Source organism: Dermacentor silvarum, chromosome 4 (assembly GCF_013339745.2).
Source record: "Dermacentor silvarum isolate Dsil-2018 chromosome 4, BIME_Dsil_1.4, whole genome shotgun sequence".
Classification (NCBI taxonomy): domain Eukaryota; kingdom Metazoa; phylum Arthropoda; class Arachnida; order Ixodida; family Ixodidae; genus Dermacentor; species Dermacentor silvarum.
Genome location: NC_051157.2, coordinates 20,892,576 through 20,912,305, shown reverse-complemented (window position 1 = coordinate 20,912,305; position 19,730 = coordinate 20,892,576). Strand labels below are relative to the sequence as shown.

At 46.5% G+C, this 19,730-nt stretch overlaps 1 protein-coding gene across 3 annotated transcripts in view; it reads left to right on the top strand.

The window, feature by feature from the left end:
- Positions 1-1,241: 1,241 nt before the first annotated feature.
- Positions 1,242-19,730, top strand: part of LOC119449595 (alpha-1,3-mannosyl-glycoprotein 4-beta-N-acetylglucosaminyltransferase B-like) — a 173,983-nt gene continuing 155,494 nt past the window's right edge. For 2 of the 3 annotated variants that reach the window (XM_049665327.1, XM_037712807.2), the window contains exon 1: positions 1,242-1,558. Coding sequence is in view for 2 of the 3 variants with exons in the window: in XM_037712807.2 (XP_037568735.1) it covers positions 1,545-1,558 (14 nt within the window). In the remaining variant the exon portion in view is untranslated. Of the gene's footprint in view, positions 1,636-19,730 lie in introns of all 3 variants that reach the window. The other variant, XM_037712808.2, reaches the window with a different exon arrangement.

The following is a 19,730-nucleotide window of genomic DNA, read 5'->3' as shown; positions in this document are numbered from 1 at the left end:
ATCGAATTGGTCCGCTTTGAAAGATCTTATGGATGCCGTTTACAGAACCGCGATATCTATTCTTGTTGCAGAGATATTAATTTGTAAAGTTCGTGCTTCTATTTTTTTTCGAACTTCCGAATTTTTCGAAATTCTTTTAACAGAATTCAGGCCCTAAATCGAAATTCCGCTTCCAACAATCACTAGAATTTAACTTTCTCTCTCAAATGCAAGAAATGTCATGAAAATAGGTCCAAGGGTTATCTCAGAAAAGCGTTTCTGCGTTTTACATGTATTTGAATAGGCTGCGTCGGAGTTGGGCCCGAGCTAAAGTTTCCTTTTAAGTGTATGTTGTTTATTGAATGTGTTCTTTCCTTTTTCTTTTCCTCGTCTCTTTTTTGTTTCTCATAGCAATATTTTATATTCGTCCACCAGCGCATGCTTTTGTACTGTGTTTTTAAATTTGGATGGCATTACCACTGGCTGTGATACTTTCGAAGAAACATGCCTCTAAACAAAACTTAAAAACGTTCCTTATGTCCCATTCGAGTTGTACCTAGAGTCTTTATTAAATTGTACTTTATTGTTCACTTGAGTTAGTTTTGACAGGAGGTCCCAATACAGTTGACTATATAGGGGACCTCCTCCCGTGTTATTGATCTTTATTTCAAGAGAAAAAATAAACTTCATCGCTCTATGCTTGAATGCTAATCGCTATAATGTCATCGTGAGATGAGTTCTGCATGATTTCGATCTTGTCAACAGTTGCCATCATCGTGATATCACAATCATCTTCATAGTCATCACAAATTCAGGCGCCACATATTTGGCGCCAAGTTGGCGTCAGCGAGGTTTAGTCAAGAGCAGCACATACCCAGGGGCACATATCCAGTTACCTCAGGTGCACGTACCCCTTCGCACTTAATTATGTTTATATTGCACTAAATCCGCGTCCTTTCTTTCTTTAACGCATTCAAATGTTTCTTTAACAGATCCAAAAGCTTTATTTAGCACATCGAAAAGCTTTAGCTAGGTCAAGGGCTTGGGTACAAGCAAGGCTGGCATGTCAAACATCACAAAAACAATAAAAAAGAACGACGCCTGTTTCAAATGATGCGACGCGCAGAATAAGCGGCGAAAGGCGGCTGCTGATGTTGCGCCATCTGTTAACTGCGGAGAGAAACTAGCAGAAGTTTTCTTCCCCTGGCGGCGTTCGAGTGAACTGCGATCACGCAAGCGGCAGCAACCAGCGACGATGTTCTGTGATCGAGCCGCCGAGTAGTGGGGACGGTGGAGTATGTTGTGCTCTGCAACGCAGCTGTTTCGGCATGTGAGCTCCGGAGGCTCTTGACGCAGTGCTGTGTTATAAATGCATGTGCTTAACTGTCAGAGCGCCAGTTCGAACACGTGCCTGTGCGACTATGAGACCGGGCGGCTTCGTGGGGACGCTCTGTGTATGAGTGGTGCTTTACGCGGACCCACGCTGCTGCGAGCGCTGCCGCCCCTCGACGTCTCTCTCGTGTGTGGAAAACTGTGACAACAAACAGACATCGGCAGGCCGCACGATGCTCCCGAGGAGGCCAGTGCCCTTCTACGTCGCGTTATTTCTAATTGCAGCACCTTTCTTCACGATTTTCGTCATGTTTCAGAAGCCCGGTAAGTCTCGCTTACTATCGTCTTTCTGGGTCAGTCGGTGCAGCGTGTCGCGTTGCCGGCCGCGTTCGTGCTCTTTCGCTTCTTCCCCTTGTATGAAATCTTGGCAGACCTTTTGCTAAACTTGAGTGGGGGTGGACACCCGGCGTGAGAAGTAACCGGAGCCAATCTTTTATTTATTTTTGTATCCGCATTGGGGGGAGTCGCGCGCCTCTCTTAAGGATGCACCGTTACTATCCCACTGTCGCCCTCCTGTGAAGGAGTTTGCCCAGCGTGCACGGTCACCTCACGACCTATGAGGTGACTTTTGGTCCCAAATCACTGTAACTCGCTCGCGCCCAGCAGTGGGAAACGAATGAACGTGTGATAAATCCGTGTGTAGGTTGTGACTGCGCGAACCGCGGTTGAAGATTTTAGCGTGTGTCCTCCGTTTGTCATCAACGACTATACGTCTTCGCTGCAGTGTAAAATTGTGACGCTTTTTCGATCCCTGTTTCTTGTTCGCTCTTCAAGAACCACTGACAACTTCAGTCACGCATACAACCGAAGTGCTGTAGTCAAAAGGCTACGTAGAATATGGAGACTTGCCCACTTTATCCGACAGTGACCCTTCCACCTTGGTTGCGTGTAGCTTCTTGCAAACACGACAGCAGTCACCTCAGATGGACGGGATTGATGCGAATGGGCGCCGTGAAGGTTATCTAACGTGCGCTTTGTGAAGTCAACCTTTGCCGCAGGTGACTTTGTTGGTTTCGTTTTGTCGATGACCTGTGGAAGGCGGTGTAAAATAAGTTAACGCACCGTCACGAAAGGATTCGACAGCATGATGGCATATCGTTTGAATTCGTGCATCACGTTGTGCATCACGTTGACTTGGTGCTACTGAAGAATTTTGGCACAATGAGCGTGTTTTCGCTGACGCTCATTGATGCTGCGACACAAAATAATTCGTACTACAGATGCCAGGATAAACCGTTTGAATTTATCTTCTATTTTCACTATGAAAGTGTTGTTTATAAACAGGCGCTTTACCTTTTGTCGGCAGTGCCTCAGTCACTTCCGTGTCATTCCACAAAACCTTCTGCTTTTTTCTTCCTGCGTGCAGTTCATATCGCTAGGCAGAGCGGTCTGCGCAGACCAGCTACTTTCGCAGCTTCTTCCCCATCCTCACCACAAGTTTTGTATTGACTGTACATATTGTGGAAAAATTATACCGAGACTGAGGCTTATTATCTTGCGTTATTCGTCAATAAAACATGTGACGACGAATGAAGAGATCCTTTCAACATCAACACTTGATGCCGCATGTAAGTCGTCTCATGAGTAGGAACATAGTAACTCTAGCCCCCTTAACAAAATTAGGTTCAATGATATGTTCAACGATCGTGCCGCCACCATATTCCCGCATGCGTTTATGAAGGCGGCACGATCGTCTGTTAGCGCGTATTTAGTTGTGTCGTCCATAAAATTTCGCAATAGTGAAAGAACGCGACACAATCCGTATAACGCTCGACCCCTTCGAGATTCGTTTCTCGCACACCACTAGCATTTAAATAATGCTTTCTGCGGGTTTCTGTGTTAGCCGGCATTTGTAGCCTGGTTACCTAGATAGACGTGGGAGTTATCGGCTTTGCCTTCTTCAAAGGGTGATTTCATAAGCGCTGCGTCGATGTGCGGAGACTGGCGTAAGTGCCGATCATTGCGTCATTAATTTGCGACACGGTATAGTCTACATAGAGCAGCCTTGATACGGCGAACAAATACGCATAGGGTATTTTATCGTTTATTCACTCGGCACCGGTGAATGTATCAATGCTATATACCAACGGTCTCTGAGACCGTTGGCCGTACGCTGAAAGAGTTCTGGCGGCAGCCTTTCTGCCGTGTGTATGTCTGTAGCTACAATAAGTTTTGTATAACGTGCACTTACATGATAGCGAAAAGTACCGGGGAAGAGTGGGGACGGGGGGTGTTCAAAATGCGGCTACAGAAGTTGGGAAGCCTCAGAATCCTCATTCATGACGAAAGCGTTCAGGAAGCAGTCCGCCAGAAAATGTGTCAGAGTACATCATCTAGTTGTCCAAGTTGGTGCATCGTTTATCGCGAAGCACGACCACAACGTCGACAAAAGGCAGGCGCCATAAGCACAGAGTCGTTAAGATGAACGAAAAACACAAACGCTGACTATCAACTGAAAAGTGGCGCAGTGACGGTAAAGAAGGGAGACAGAAAACTATCTGTGCATGGGGGGTGGGCATGCCCATGTGACCATGCTTTGTACGCCTTGCTTTTAAGGTGCCATGAATCCCTACCAACCTGTTGCTTACTTTCTTGTTCTACAGACATAGACCGTTGAATTTCGCTCTTTTTTGGTGAAACGCAACGCCAACTTGCTCAGGACAAGACCATCCTGCGGACACAAACACAGAACGGGTGCTGTCGTTTGTGACTGTATTGTGATTGTTCGGCTCGCGCAAAATTCCTATGTTGCAAGAAAAAAAAAAAATTGGCTTTTCTGTGCTTTTTTAGGACGCTTGCTGAAACGTTTGGCAGATTCGCTCCGAGATCGGGCTGGTACGTCCGCGCGCGCAGCCCGATCTCGGTGCTTATATGGGGCCAAGGCGCACCGACGCCCGAGTATGCGCACCGCAAGTGAAATGAGCGATATTGCTACTTCGGGATTGTCTTGTTTATGTACTGTCGTGCCCGATGCAGAGTAGGGCAGCTTGCTCGACATCAGCAAAAGGTTATTGGCCCTGAGGCTGGCTTTGTTAACATTCATTAATTAATATTTCTATTATCTTCGGAGTATACAGGCGTATATATTTCAGAGGGTAAGGGCAATGCAATAAAGAAATTAATTTATACGGCGCATCAGAGGCAAAAAAAAATAAATAAAATAAAAATAAAGTCTCAATATAAAAACGAAACATCGACATAGCTATCCTGTACTATACGTAAACTGTTAATAAGATGGTTATTACGCTCTTGAAGAGGCCAATGTCTGGTATACGAAAAGGCAGGTTGTTCCAATCATTACTGGTTTTTATGAAAAATGAAGTGCTATAAGTATGTGTCTTACCGTGTGGTGTGCTCACTTTAAAGGGATGATCGCGACGTGAGGATATAAATGCTGCTGGCTGTATGCAGAAAAAAAAGGGAGAGTAGGATGGTAAAATATTTTGTGATACAAGCATATACGACAGATCTATTCCAGCGCGTCCTTAGGAATTCCCAACTTCAGAGTTTCTTTCATTTGTGAAACGCTGGATGTTCTACATGGTAGTTATTTAACATGAAGCGGTCAGAACGGTTGTGCACAGCCTTCCATGTATCTATTAAAGTATTCTTGCAAGGGTCCCACACTGGTTATGCGTATTCCAGCCGCGTAATTGATCAGAGAAAGTAACTGTAGGAATGATTGAACTACTTATGGCCGTTGAATACATATTCAATATATGCGGTCTGTATTCCACAGAACACGGAAGCCTGGGCGTGGCGGGGGCCCTTGATTACATATACCGGCCAACATTTATACGATTTTATCGTAAAATGCCTGCTTTTCTAGCGCTAACTTACGATTGTCGTATTGACACAAATATTTCGCGGCTTTCGACTTCCGTACTGCTTAGCGCTAAAACAACTTCAGAAGAAAGGCAACTATACACCCACCACTCGAGTGATTTGTTATGGCCCAATTTTTTCGGATTGTGCGGGCTTACCCGCGCGGCAGTGACATCAACTGATAGAACCAATACATAATTGCAACTGAATCTTCGACAGCCGCTACGTGAATATTACATTAATAAACTTCACGAACATTTCCACTTGTCGGCGGCACAGAGCTGCGACTATACAGAGCAGCGTGCCTGTTCACAGCACCCCTGCAGTACAAAGTATGTGACTCTTTAATAAACAGTAAACATACTAAATAATGCTTTTTTTTTTAGTATTTTTCAACCTACTTTAGTACTTTTTGCCTTCCATTGTATAATGCTTCTCGAATTCTAAGGTCGGCAGGTCTGTCTGGCACATTAGGCGGGCGTATAGAGGCACAACATTGTTCCCAAACGCTTTGAGAGTGGACAAGGTAACATTGCGCTCCAAGCCCAGCGTGCCGCATCCGTGCACTTTTGACCAAACTACCAGCGTACCACTCAACGCCCTCATGCGACGGTATTCATTGGTACTTCACGTTGAAGCCGTGTTCCCGTAAAGACGCTTCGTTGTACTGTCGAACCCGGATATATCGAACCCGCGTATAACGAATTAATGTGTATATCGAACAGCTGTAAAATTCCCATGAAAAATTTTCTATAAAGTTCTTATTTTTTATATCGAATTACCTATATATCGAACATTTTTGTGATCCCCTTCAGATTCGGCATATCCGGGTTCGACTGTTAGTGCTTTGCCTTCTGAAGGAGGTTGGGAAGAGAGAACTCACGTTGTGCGAACTGATGGGCGCACATTCTCCTAACTTGTGAGCAACCTATAACGTCGCGTGGTTCACAAACACCCGGCCTTCGAAGCGCTGTATAGAAACAACGCCCGCACACTCGGCGACGTTGGTTTTGCTTTCACGACCACCTACCCCCGTACCCCCACTGCTGACCGCCGTTCAGGTGTCGGGAGCCTACGCTAAACACAGTGCGGTCAGCAGTAATTTTCTAATTTCCTTTCGTTTCATCTACAAGATGTGTCCGAAAAGTAATGTCAGTGAGTCCATTAAAAACAATTTATTGATCAGATTGATACAACACGTTAAAATGTTTCAAAATAGGCTCCTCCTGCGTCGATACATCGCTTCCAGCGAGATTTCCAGGCATCGAAGGCGTCACGTGAGGCCTCCTCCGGTATGTCCTTTAGAGCCTTGGTGCAAGCCTCTTTGTCAACTGTCCCGAAAATATGCCCTCTCATGGGAGTTTTCAAGCGCGGAAACAAAACGAAGTCTAGGGGAGCCACGCCAGGACTGTAGGGTGGCTGCAGGACCGTTGGCGCATTTGAATCAGCCAGGAAGCAGGTCACGAGGAAGGCGGTGGGGGCTCGCGCGTTGTCATGCTCAAGTTTCTAATCGCCCCCGATGTCAGTCCGGCCGCGATGAACCCTTCGTTTGAGTCTCTTGAGCATTTCCAGGTACAGTTTGTACCACATGGTACAACCGTCAACGCCAAACTCATGGTGGACCAGCCCCGATATAAATGAACACAATGAGCTGGGTCTTGACCTTTGACTCGCTCATTCTAGCCTTCTTGGGGCAAGGGGAAGCCGAGCAGTGCCACTTGGTACTTTGCCTTTTTTTTTTTTTTCGGGGTCGTATTCAAACACCCAAGACTTGTCACCTGTGATGACATCGCCTGAAAAGGGGGGGGGGGGGGGGTCACTTTCATACAAGTCCCAAAGTTCCTGACGCGTTTCAAATCGGCGTTAATTTTGGTCGTCCGGTAACCCTTTGGGCACGATCTTCGCGCACGCTTTTTCGCATCTGCAAATTATTCGTCAAAATCTCGTGAACGGTACTTTTTGGGATGTTTAGTTTCTGTGCAGCTAAACGGACACTCCAACGACGGTCTGAGTTCAAGAAATCTCATAAGCATCACATTTTCGGGGGTGATGGTCGTTGATGGCCGTCCAGTGCGGGCTTCATCGCTGCCCTCTTCACGACCCTCTAAAAAGGTGTTTTGCCACCGGTAAACTTGACATTCCGATATACAGCGCTGCATTTCGGCTTGCGCGGGAAATGAAAGCGACTTTCTCGGAAAAGCCTGTACTTACTCTCCAGATGGTCGCAGACGACTGAGCGACAGCGCGTGCGTCAGCTAACTTCCCCCTCACCAATCCCAACCGGTCCTAGCGCGCTGCAACGTATAGTCGCTTCACAATACAATCACTGATATTACTTTTCGGACAAACCCTGTATTTTGATAGACATCCAGTTGCTACTACTACTTTTTCTACTACAGTCCAACCTGCGGATATATCGAATCTGAAGGGAATCACAAAAAGTTCGATCTGTAAGTAATTCGACATATAAAATAGAAATTTTATTCAACAGTTTACGAGAGAATGTTACCGCTGTTCGTTACACTCAATATTTCGTTATATGTGCGTTCGATATATCTGTTCTCGACTGTACTACTACTAACCACGCCGTTCTGTTTCGTTTATTCTGGCCGTCGCCGCGTGAAGCGCCATGCTTTTCGACAGTTCGAGGTGTTTGGCTGAGAAAGGATACAGCGCACCCCCCCCCCCCCCCCCCCCCCCCCTTCGGTCTAGGGTTTGCTCTCGCTTTGGGGACGTGCCACTCACGGAAGGAACTCCTCGCCTTCCGATTTCCGTTGAGCCACGTGAAAACAAGAAATCGTTAGAGGGGGATTTTGTGCCTACTCCCACCGCGGCGATTTTTCCTCATATCCCTTACGCGCCCGGGAAATGCTTCGAGTGTGGGCAGCACTTCCCGACGAAGGGACTGGGTTCTCTGCTTTCTTCCTTCCCGATTTTCTTGCGCGTATCGGGGTGACCATAGTCATTCTTTTTTTTTTTTTTTGCTTACGCTGCTCGCGTTCTCTTCCTCTTTTTTTTGCTGATTCAGCGCACCTGCGAGTTTGGTACACTGAGACGTTATCACAGTGGAATACACGTTTCGTAATGCAAAAGAACCCCCACCCCATGCATACTGCAATGGCGTCTGCGTCCAGTGTGCATGATTTTGGCAGCTAGCTTTAAAAACACAGCTTGGCTTAGTTGGTGCACCTATCGTAACCTCTCCTAGTGCTGTACGGTATTTCACACACACACAAAGCACCGAGAAGCTCGCGTGCCACTCAACACCTGTTTCTCTTGGAAATTGCTTGTCATATCTGTTCTGCGAAGCACTGTTGACAAGAACTTCCGTACGATGTGATTTTCATCTTTTCTTTCCTCATTGTTTCTTTTTTCTCCAATTCTGGGTCAAGTGCGTCATCGTAGTTTCCCCTTAGTGTAATACGAATATGGGTTCTACGAACGTTTTTTTTTTGTGACGTCTAGCAATTCGTTTTTACCTTGAATATTCAACTGTATCATGACAGCACGACGTTTTCGTCATGGAAATACCAAGAACCAACAATGAAATGGTTTACAAGTGGTTTCCGCCGTCTGGGGTTCTTCGCGAACAAGTTTATTACTACGAAATGTGCGGGTCTCAAGCCAATCCGCAAGTGCGCGCAAGTGAGGTGCGCAGATGTTGGCGGAGTTTGAGCTACCAGCTTCACTGCGGGCAACAGTTTCACAATCAATCAATCAATAATCAATCAATCAATCAATCAATCAATTCAATCAATCTATCAATCAATCTTCTTTACGCATTCTTTTTGAAGAATTTATAAATAATACTTAGCTTAAGAGCTCTGTGATGTCGTAATTGCGCTGTTAAACGTAAGGTCGCGGGTTCAAACCCACCGCGTCCATCGTAGACGCCGTCGTGGAATAGCACTGCCTAGTGACGCACCGACAGGGGGGATTCGGGTGTTGTAACCCCCCCAAGCGTCCAGCCCCACCAGCCCAACGTGTACCTTCAGTGCTCTGTTCACATTGTCATTACAATTCAGGAGGTGGCTTGAAGTCGAATTTTCCTGAATAACAAAAGTACTATCACTCTCTTGTATTTATTCATTCACTCTTATATGAGTAAAACGCTGAAAAAATAAACATCGTCCTTGATGTCATTAAATTATTATAATTATTATGCATTTTATTTGCTGTTGGATTCTTCTGGCTGAATCAAGGAAATTGCATATTATGCAAAGTGCTTGCTTCCCCCCCCCCCCCCCCCCCCCCCCCCCCCCCCCGGCAGAGATCCTGGGTTGCGCTACTGAGCACTGCTTATAGTTTTCATTATGGTGGCTTCTTTAAAGTGCGCCGCAACCTCGATGCGAGACCGTTTTTGAAGGCGATGCAGAAATTTCCAAGTGCAGTTATGTGCATGCGCAGAAGCGGCGACGTTTTACACAGGGTCAGATTAGCTTCCAGTCATTCCTGAAACACGCTAGTTTACATTCAAGAAATTATTGTCGTCTCGTATAGTTATTCATTTGGCAATCACAGGACAGCCAAGTCCGAAGACAGCCACCGAAGTGCGTGTACTTAGTTTCGTGCGAAAAACATGTGGCATACCACGTTTTCTATATCTCTTGTACCCATGTTACGGAACTCGCAAGAATGCCTGATCGTTTCCGCATCTTTTATGAGAGAATAGAACGCCGAACGTGTGGAGTCATATAGATATATATTATGTGCTCCTGTGCAGTGTGTTGTCAGTCATTAACCAAAGCCCATGCGCTTAACGGCTTGTCAGAAAGTGAACAAATATACCATTAGTATCAGTAGCATCAATTACCACCCATAAATGTTACGACTAGGATTAGCATATGTTAGCATAAATGTTAGGATAGGATTAGCACGTGTTAGCATAAATGTTAGGATAGGATTATAGCACATGTAGTAATGCCATCGGTGCCCGTAAAAGTTAGTAGTGGGGCCTGTTCTGTTTACAAGCGGCACAAATCGCGGGTTCTATTGTCGGCCGCCGCGGGCACATTCTTTCTCATGGGGAGGCAGAACATCACAAACGCTCGTTATCTGAGCTTTGGGTGCACGTTGAAAAATACAAATCGAAAGATAATCCTGAGCCCTCCGCGGCGGCGTTAGCCCATGTTTGGCTTCAGGATGTGTTGAAGCAAATTGATCAGTCATGAGTAATAGACACACGTACGAAGGTGGGACTGTTTATCCTATCCCCCCCCCCCCCCCCCCCCTCAAAAAAAAAAAAAAAACGCGATCTTCTGCCTCATTTTATCTATGTATACTCCTGATCACAAAATGCGTGACAAGGCGCGTCTCCGTGATCCCAACTTGTGGCAGCGTTCTGTAGAAGTTTAGGATGCATTCGCTGCCAAGCTGGTTAGTGTCCTCCGTGTTGCATCTGTATTTGTTCAAGGTGGCGGCGCCGAAAGTGGAAAAGGGGGTAGTAGGAGAGTGTTGAGAAAGCGGTAAACTTTTCAATAGGCGTGTCTTTTGCACCCGCCTGACGCTGCAGAAGCTGCATGGTCACTAACGCGGAGGACAACTTCTGTCGTTGTTCAGTTCTCTCGTATCCTATATGCCAAGCGCTTGTTCGTATGTTTAAGTAAAAAACTTATTTCACCTCACCCGGCTCCTTTCTTTCCCTTTGCCGGTATGTCTCGCGTATATCGCCTGCTCATATACAAGCAGTGGAAGTTTGCGTCCGAAGCACTGCGGTGGAGGAGTGCCCCCATAAAAGGAGTCGAGGAGTAGTATCTCTCCCTCAGATGGCGGCTTCCTACAGCATCCCACTTGTTCCGTGGTATTAGCCGGTGTGTGACGTCTTTGTAGGCATCGAATCGGTACGCACCGATTTTTTGAAATAAATAAATGTAAAACAGCGGAAAATAGTCGCTAATTTTAGCTTAAGAGGGAAGCCGCAAAATCGGAAGCCTAATAAGGACTGGCATGCACTGGCATTATTCAAGTACCAGGTACCTGAAAAAAAATATTGAATCTATACTCTTCACTTCGCCTTAGTACCGAGTTTGGCGATCAACAGCATGTGTGCGTTATCCTGACGCTCAGCAACGTTGTGGCTGCTTCCGCGCGTGCGACATATTGCAGCTCCTGTGAACGTTGGGAATCGCTAACAGTGAACGATAATTTGGAGCTGTCGGACAGCCACTTCACAGGCCTCCTGTCCACTGAGGGTTTTTTTTCTTTTTTTTTTTTTTTTTTTTACGCGTCGGAACATAAAAGGTCAAAAAAGCGTTTGGACCGCAACCGGAGATCCGGCATCGGCTGTTCAGCTGTCGGTTACTGTGTTGCCCAACTGCGACATGCGATTCTAGACCAATGTTATGATATGGGCCACATGTCGGTATATACGTCATGACGGAAGCGCGTGGCGGCGCTGTGTACAGACGAGCGGTTCGTCCTCTAGCTGTGTCCTCTGTGCTGGTTTCACTGCATTGAACGCTTTTGCGATTCAGAGCCGGTGCATTCCTAGGGGTTAGGTTAGACGCGACCTGGCATGCTAGAAAGGTCTGCTGTAGCCCACGCTTTCATCGCAGAGGCGTCGAAAAGCTGTTGCGCGTAGTGCGCTGTGCGTAGATGATGCGCTCTGTACCAGGTAGCCAGGGTCAATACATTGGCCCTTGTCACACATTTTGTGAACATGAGTATATTAAGACATTAAAAAAATTGTAATTTGCAATAGCAGAAGCGTTCATCCCGTTACGATTTACGCTGTAAATACATGCATATTTACCCATGTTGGAATCGGTCATTGCTGCGCGTGCTCTTTGATTTGCCGAATTATGCCCCGACAACGCTACTTCGACGTTCGCACTGGGAAAACCAGTAGATCTAGAGCAGTGTACGTGAAAGGAAGGGCCAATCTTGGGCATGCACCCCCCAGAGAGTTACTGACAGCCTCTGATCAGGGGACAAAAAAAAAAAAAAAAGAAAGAATGAAAGGAAGAGAAACCCTTAACTTTACTCTGCTGTATGTATAGAAATTACTCGATGGAAATGTCCGCACAGCAAGCTCCGACAAGGTCTCTGTGCACAGTATACCGACGGCCTTTAAGGTATGACATTCTCAGTATAAGCGAGAGCCCGCTTAGAGACTTTCTTGATCTTTGGAAGGTTCACAAACGATTCTACCACGTTAGTTTGCTATATTTAACTCTGTATAAGGACACGTTTCCTGTTAGCGACTTGACGATGGCGTGTAGTCTCAGATAAGTTCGCCACGCACGCACAGAGCACGCGAAAGGGAAAAGAGAAAAGAAACCATATTAAAGAAAATGTTAAGGCAAGCGGTGTCTGTTTTATGTTTTTCTGTAGAGACGTGGTATCGGCCGCTACTAAAAAAAAAAGGTAATCAACGCAAGGGATTTACGACCCGATAAGTAAAATTTCAGTGCACAGCGTTGCAGTTTACTGGCGTTTCCTTAGCGAGAGTGCGCTGTCCTCCTCATACGAGACGGTGCTGTGAGGGACGGCTTGGATAAACATTTGGCCAGCACTACCGCGAAGGCGACTAGATAAATTTGAGATGGCAGTTTATTTATGCAGGAGATGACCGTTCATCGAGCAATTTCTGAGACTAAACAGCGGTAACATTCCAACACGCTTGCCGTCTTCTTGTTGCTGCATGCTTCCAGGCGTTGCTATTTCGAAGCTGCAGGTTGTCGGTGGCTCACGCTAATTATCTTTAGAGGAGACTCGCGTAATTATCTTGACAGCCTCGCACAGCAGCGAGCAAATGACCATGGTTGCCTCGAGAAATCAGTATTTCTCGGCAAGCTAAACGTGCACTCGGAAAGGGGTGATTATTCATTGTGTTACTTCTATATATATATATATATATGGCCAAAGGCAGGCTGTAGTTCTTAATTTAATGTTGTTTGTCTGTAGTCCTCGAATTAATTCAAGTTTATTTTGGCGAAACACGCTGTCTTTACATGTTCACTCTGTACGGTATGGGGCACTTCTAGCGTCCACACCTAGCTGATAATAAAGTCAATATTGCTGTAACATTTACCCCATTCTATTTAAAATATGTTAACCGACGATTACGATACTCCCTTAATTTGAGTGCAGCTGTATTCGTATTTTCATTTCGCGATATATTGGCTGGCGCGCACAGTCTGTCTCGTGCGGCCCCTTGTAAACGGAGCGAAGTGTGGCGCGACTACCTCGCTAATCTGGAAATCGCGAGAGCCAGCGCGTGGGTGACGCGCGGGCGCGAGCAGCCGCCGCCGACAAATCTACCAGACCGCGCGCGCTACTCTGGCGCCATCTCATAGCCGTAGTCGCCGCACTACGCTTCTCTTCTCACGATTTCGCCATACCCTCCTCCGCTTTCCGCCTCATGGTTCCGCTGCACCCTCCTCTCCACTATCCTCGTGCGGAGGAGGGTGTGGCGAAATCGTGAGAAGAGAAGCGTAGTGCGGCGACTACAGCTACGAGATGGCGCCAGAGTAGCGCGCGCGGTCTGGTAGATGTATAGCGCAGCGAAGGCTCCGTGTCGTTTGAACCAATCAGAACAAGCTAGATGTTCACGGGAAGATTGACACTTGAAATGTTCAGTATTGGCCGAACAAGCCAGTCAGAAGTGATAGTTAGTCGTCCATTGTGCAACTTCCTGCGCGGAAGTCGGTTGATTGTAAAGGACTAACGGTATAGACAATGGGCGATCATTTCGTCTCTTGTAGTACATGCAGGGTTTCTCGCTCGTTTTTTTTCTTCGTTTTTTTACTTATGGTGCCCGTAGCTCGCTCTGGCTTCAGTGCACGGCATATAGGTGAGAATAAATCACACCAGATCAAACTTTATTCCTTCCACAACCCATAGGGGAAGACGAAGGCTCGAAAAATAGTGGAGATATTTACTCGAAGAGATTCTAGCCCCAGTTTACTTGACAGTCGGCGTAACATTGTCATACTTTGGGGTGAAAAACGAACATGAGAAAGTGAACTAAAAGTCTAAGTTGGCTTTCCACTTTTCGGTACTATGTCTCGCTTGGCACAGGGCGCGCAAATAGCACCAGGTGTCATTCACATCTTTGAAGGAAGCAGGCGTAAGATGTTTTCTTTATTTCCTCCCGTTTGCGTTTCATTCTGGCGTGACAGCAGTTTGCACTAGTGGTTGACATGAACAACCACCACCAACTGACCCACACACCACCAGCGCTAGTGGTGTGTTTCGTTCTACATCTATCCGCCCTGGTTCTTTTATGTGCGCTATTTTGTATCAAAATGAAGCATTACCAACTCGCCCAAGTCGCAGTTTTATTGACCCCCTTCGTCATTTTTTTTCTTTACGTTTAAGAGGGTACCCATGCAGTACCACAGTACCCGCTCCCTGCATCCAGGCAGCAACACCCCGTCCGTTTTTCCTCTTGTGTGTTAATCTCCCGGTGGCTCTTTGTGCGCCGCTGGTGTTTTGACGCCAAATAGCGGGAAGTTGTGGGACATAGAAGGAGAGAACGGCCTTTGTTGCTCATATTGTGTGAGCTTTGTGCGCTGCTCGCCACATTGCGCTCGTCGAATAGCTAGGCGCGGCCGGGGCGGTGCTGCGCACTTTCCGGTCGACGCATGCGCGGTATGCTCAAGTGTCCCTAGCGCTGGCAGAGGACCACCACTATAGGTTTTGTGGGCGTCTCCAGGCGCGTCCGGTTTCCGCACCTTGGCTTGATCCCATTCGCTTTCTCTCCCATGCGGCGCGCGATGATTTCTCGTAAAAGGAGAGAGCTTTGTAACCTTGCTCGGCTTTTTGGAGAGCTGCTCACAGCCACGCCTCTTCGTTAGCCGCCGTGACTGAATACTGCTGTTGTGTGCGTAGCGTAACTGAATACTTTCCCTGTTCGGCACTCTGATGTGAAGCGCTGCTGGTATGTGCGTGGGTATCGTGACATCAGTGGGGGGGGGTTATTCTGTAAGAGTCCACCTAGTGTACTGTCCATTACGGCTGTCGCTGATTGGCTGTAGCTGTACGGGCGACAAGAAGCGTGGGTGGGGGCACCTGTCTCCTCCTCATACAGCTGCAGCCAATCAGCAGCGGTCGAAATGGACAGTCCACTAGGTGGACTCTTACGGACCTCCCCCCCCCCCCTCCCTCCCTTCCCTGTTGGCCCGAATCGCGCATTGTAGCAAGCTCCTCCACGTTGCTTGCTGGAAGTATCACTTGATAAGACCAAACTCACTGTCGTGAATAACTTGACCATTTGGTTGACAAATATCGTTATCAAAATTGCACTGCATAGCGCGGAATAAGCATAGAAGTCACGATTCCAAAAGAATGATTGAAGAGAGCGGGAACTCCCTGACTGCTTTGTCGGAACAGTTAGCCGAAAGGAGTTCGCACCCACGTCTCTTTTGAATTTCGTTAGGAGTAGTACTGAAGCTGTATTTTAGTTTCGTGACATTGTAATTATGGTAGCATTATTGCTTGGGTGCTTGATCCGTCGCGCAACACCACTGAGTGTGTAAGAATTGTCCTGTCACACTCAGTGTATATAACATCATTACGTGTCATTATGTATCCCAGTCCTATCGTGAACCTCTAAGGTATAGCAAGTACTTTAAGTCTATAAAAAGTCAAAATTAAATCCAACTTTTAAGTTGTCCAGGCACTGCATGGTAGTGCTGAATATTTATGGTTAAATTTTGTGATCATTCTTTGTTTTGCTGTCTTCAAGGGCTGTTTGATGGAACGTTCTACTTTAGCGTAACTGCATGGTCCTTGTTTAGTTCATTAATTTTTTTATGAGCGGAGATGAAACTACTGTAAATTCCCGAGAGGTAACCTACCTAATATGAAGAGCAAATGAAGTGAAAATATGAGCTGGACTAACTTTCAGTGTGCAGGTGGGTTATTTTACGGTATTTTACGGTAGTCTAAGTTTGTATATGGCAGTACGTTTAAGGTACCCTGAAGTGCTACTTGTCTTCAGGTTTAGGAAAACTGTCACATTTCCCCCTCAGTATTGTATACACTTTATTTTACTTAATTGTACATTTCACAGCTTTGCAGTGCTTACTGTTTTGCGTTGATTAGTAAGTTATGCACATACCTTGAAACGACCCAGAGATCCAAAGGCAAGAGTAAATAAATAAGAGGGCGGCGTCGAAGGCGCCCACATGATCTGTCAGATAGCCTGTACAGGATGTGGCAACGAGTGTGCGCCAAGCTTTTTTTTTTTTTTTTTTAAAGATCGATCATTTAACGCGAACAAAACCAAGTACGTATTATTCTCACTCGAGTTGAGCAACCGCCTGATATATTTTTGTTGGCCATAATCAATTATGGTTATGGCCAACCATAATTATGGCTCGCAAATTGTAACTCGAGTAGTCAAGGTGTCAGGAAGTTGTTGGCAATTATAAGATGGATTGATATGGAATGTTGCGAGCGAGATGCTAATTGCCTTGCCTACTTTTTCCAGCTGGGAAAAAAAAACTGAAACGACGCCCGCGAGATGTGAAAAAATACCATGTAACTACGCACCCACTCGGCACTAGAACTATAGAGTAAGACTGCGGGAGCATATACAGTAACTTACTATATATATATATATATATATATATATATATATATATATATATATATATATATGTGTTGTTCTAGCGCATATAAAACCCAGCACCTCCACCAAATGCGATGGTGTTTATTGTCGATAACGTTGCAAGAACGCTAGGTATACAGGTAGGCACTGCAAGGGCTGTTCGTAGCACGAGGTCCCCTCGCGATCACGGCACGGTCCTTCGTCTTCCTCTTCAGTCAGCACGTACACAGGGGCACCTCTGCTTCATTACGACTGAAAGAAGTGATCATGTCACACAATAAAACGATAAGTCATTACGAAGATTACGTGGAAAATCTGAAGCAAACTGACTTCGAACATTAAAAGAAAATCTTAATTCGTTACAGTACATTAGGTTACAGAAACCACTCGTTCATATAAAAGAATTTTATACCTGTCAGCGCAGCACCGCCTTGTTGACCTGTTCGCACCTTTGTCAGAATGCTAGATGCTGAAAGTACGCTTTCTGGCGCGACCACAGCACTGCGTGCGTATAAAGCCATCCGACCTGACCTGTAGTAGCAACAAGTCTCCATTAAAGTTTCAACACGTTCCAACCGTCGGGGCCGGATCCAGGGAGTGTGTCCGAATGTCCTGAAACCCTTCAAACTTTCGTCGAGGCACCTTCGTCGCCGTTTTTCGTCGAGGAGGTGTAATACACCTCCAACTGGTTATTTAAGGAAATAAAGTGAACAGCACAGCTAACATAAACATTGCCAGCGCATTGACGCCAGAAAGGATTGGATTGAATTCGGAATGCAACCTCGCTGGCTATCACGTGGCGTTCGCCACGTCGACGCTTCATTTTCCACTCGATAAAGTGGACCGGTAATGCATTACAAGCGGTCGTCTAGATACGTCATGAACATATACGTCATATATATACACATATACAGGGTGTTTCAGCGAACACTTTCAAAAATTCTTAAAGGTTGCCTTTGGCAGATAGCACAATTTTCGTTCATGAGCTGGTCTACTCGAAGAGGCGGACATTACTTGCACAAGAAATTGAAATGCATAATTGAATAATTACCAATAATTCACTAATTAAGTTTTTAACTAATTACCTGATGGCCCATATTGCAATTCACAAGTTGTAGCCGTGGAGTTCGCAAGGCGGATCCACTTGGAACGAATTCTCGGGATGACACCAGTTTCGAGATATTAATTATCGAACTTTGCGGAGAAATGCATTGGCGTACAGTTAGTATCTTAACAAAACGTCGATTTATGCAATCAAGCACAAAATTAACTGGAGCAGAGTCTTGAATTGTAGCCTTGCGAACTCCACGGCTACAGTTTGTAAATTGCAATGTGGGCGATCAGGTAATTAGTTAAACACTTAATTAGTGAATCATTCTTAATGATTAGATTATGCTTTTAAATTTCTTGTGCAAGTAATGTCCGCCTCTTCGAGTAGACTAGCTCATTAACTAGAATTGGGCTATCTACCACAGGCAACCTTAAATAAATTTTGAAAGTGTTCGCTGAAACACCCTATATATATATATATATATATATATATATATATATATATTCGTCTTTGTAGAAGTGACCAAAGGGGTTTTTATTTTGTTTCACTACGCCGAATTCGGCCAGAGGGTGCTGCAACTACGAAAGGTCCGCTCCGCTCCGCTAAACGCACAACTAAAACGTGAAAATCGCCCGCCGCTGCGCTGTGGCTTAGCGAGGCAGCTCGGAGCGGAGCGGACCGTACAGACATTCAACTAAAACACTCTACTGAGTCTTCTCACCGACCACGACGGCATCTGCTGGAAGCGCCGCCGCGCAACGTGCGCGGGGCGGCGTTGGTCACGGGTTCGAATCCCTCGGACCAGGACGAATTTTTCTTCAACTGCGAAGTTTCCTTTCTGAGGAAACCGTGTTGATTTCCTTCGTAGCTTCATGCTAACGCCGAGTGGATGACAATTCTTACCTTGCACGCATTAAGTATCCATTCAAAAATTGTTACTAATATGTATGCATATGGCTGTATTGGAGACGGACAATTATGGATCTTGTTGTCTCGTACTTGCGAGCTGTTTATAAACCAAAAATAAAAATAGACAGCAATCTTCCCCTTGGAACGTTCAACAATGGTTAAAGGTATCATCATCATCCCTGCCCCTCACCCCTCCACATGCGCGCACACACGCACGCATGCACTTGCTCGCTGACGCCCTGTCAAACAAAAAAAGTCGCAGTTTCGCCCGAAAGGCGAAGCATCAATTGCGACAGCAAATTAGTAGAGCTATACGGACTAAGGATAGTAGTTTTATCGGCTGCATAAACTTGGACACATTCGCTCACTAACTGAAATAACAAGCATGGTGTCAGTGCGCACAAGCAAACATGAATAGATCACACTCGATGACCGCAGACGACCACTGTCATAACGCTGGCGTGAGGAAGCGCGGCAGCAGCAGAGAGCGAAGGTTCGTGCGGTCTATCGCTTCAACGGAAACTGAGCGGCGAAAGCACAGCGCATGCAAAAGTCAGAGCTGTATGGAAATCGCTTTCAAGATACGGTGCGCGCGACAGCCCGCAGCGGCGCAGAGTACAAGTGCGCAGTTGCGGCAGAGTGAAGCCACACCCCCTGCATCCCGCGCTGCTTTCCTGCTTTCGCGTGGGGGATTTAGTCGCCAGTTCCCCTTGCGCCCGGTCGCAAGACACGCCTTTGGTGCCGCAGCTAAACGTTGCCTCCCCTCCCTCCTATCCATCCCCCTACGGCCTTTATTCGCGCGACGGATACGTCGCGTTTGCTCTCCGCCGTGCCTTTGCTCTCCGCCGTGCCTTTGCTCTCCGCCGTGCCTTTGCTCTCTGCCGTACCGTTGCTCTCCGCCGTGCCTTTGCTCTCCGCCGTGCCTTTGCTCTCCGCCGTGCCTTTGCTCTCCGCCGTGCCTTTGCTCTCCGCCGTGCCTTTGCTCTCCGCCGTGCGTTTGCTTTCCGCCGTGCGTTC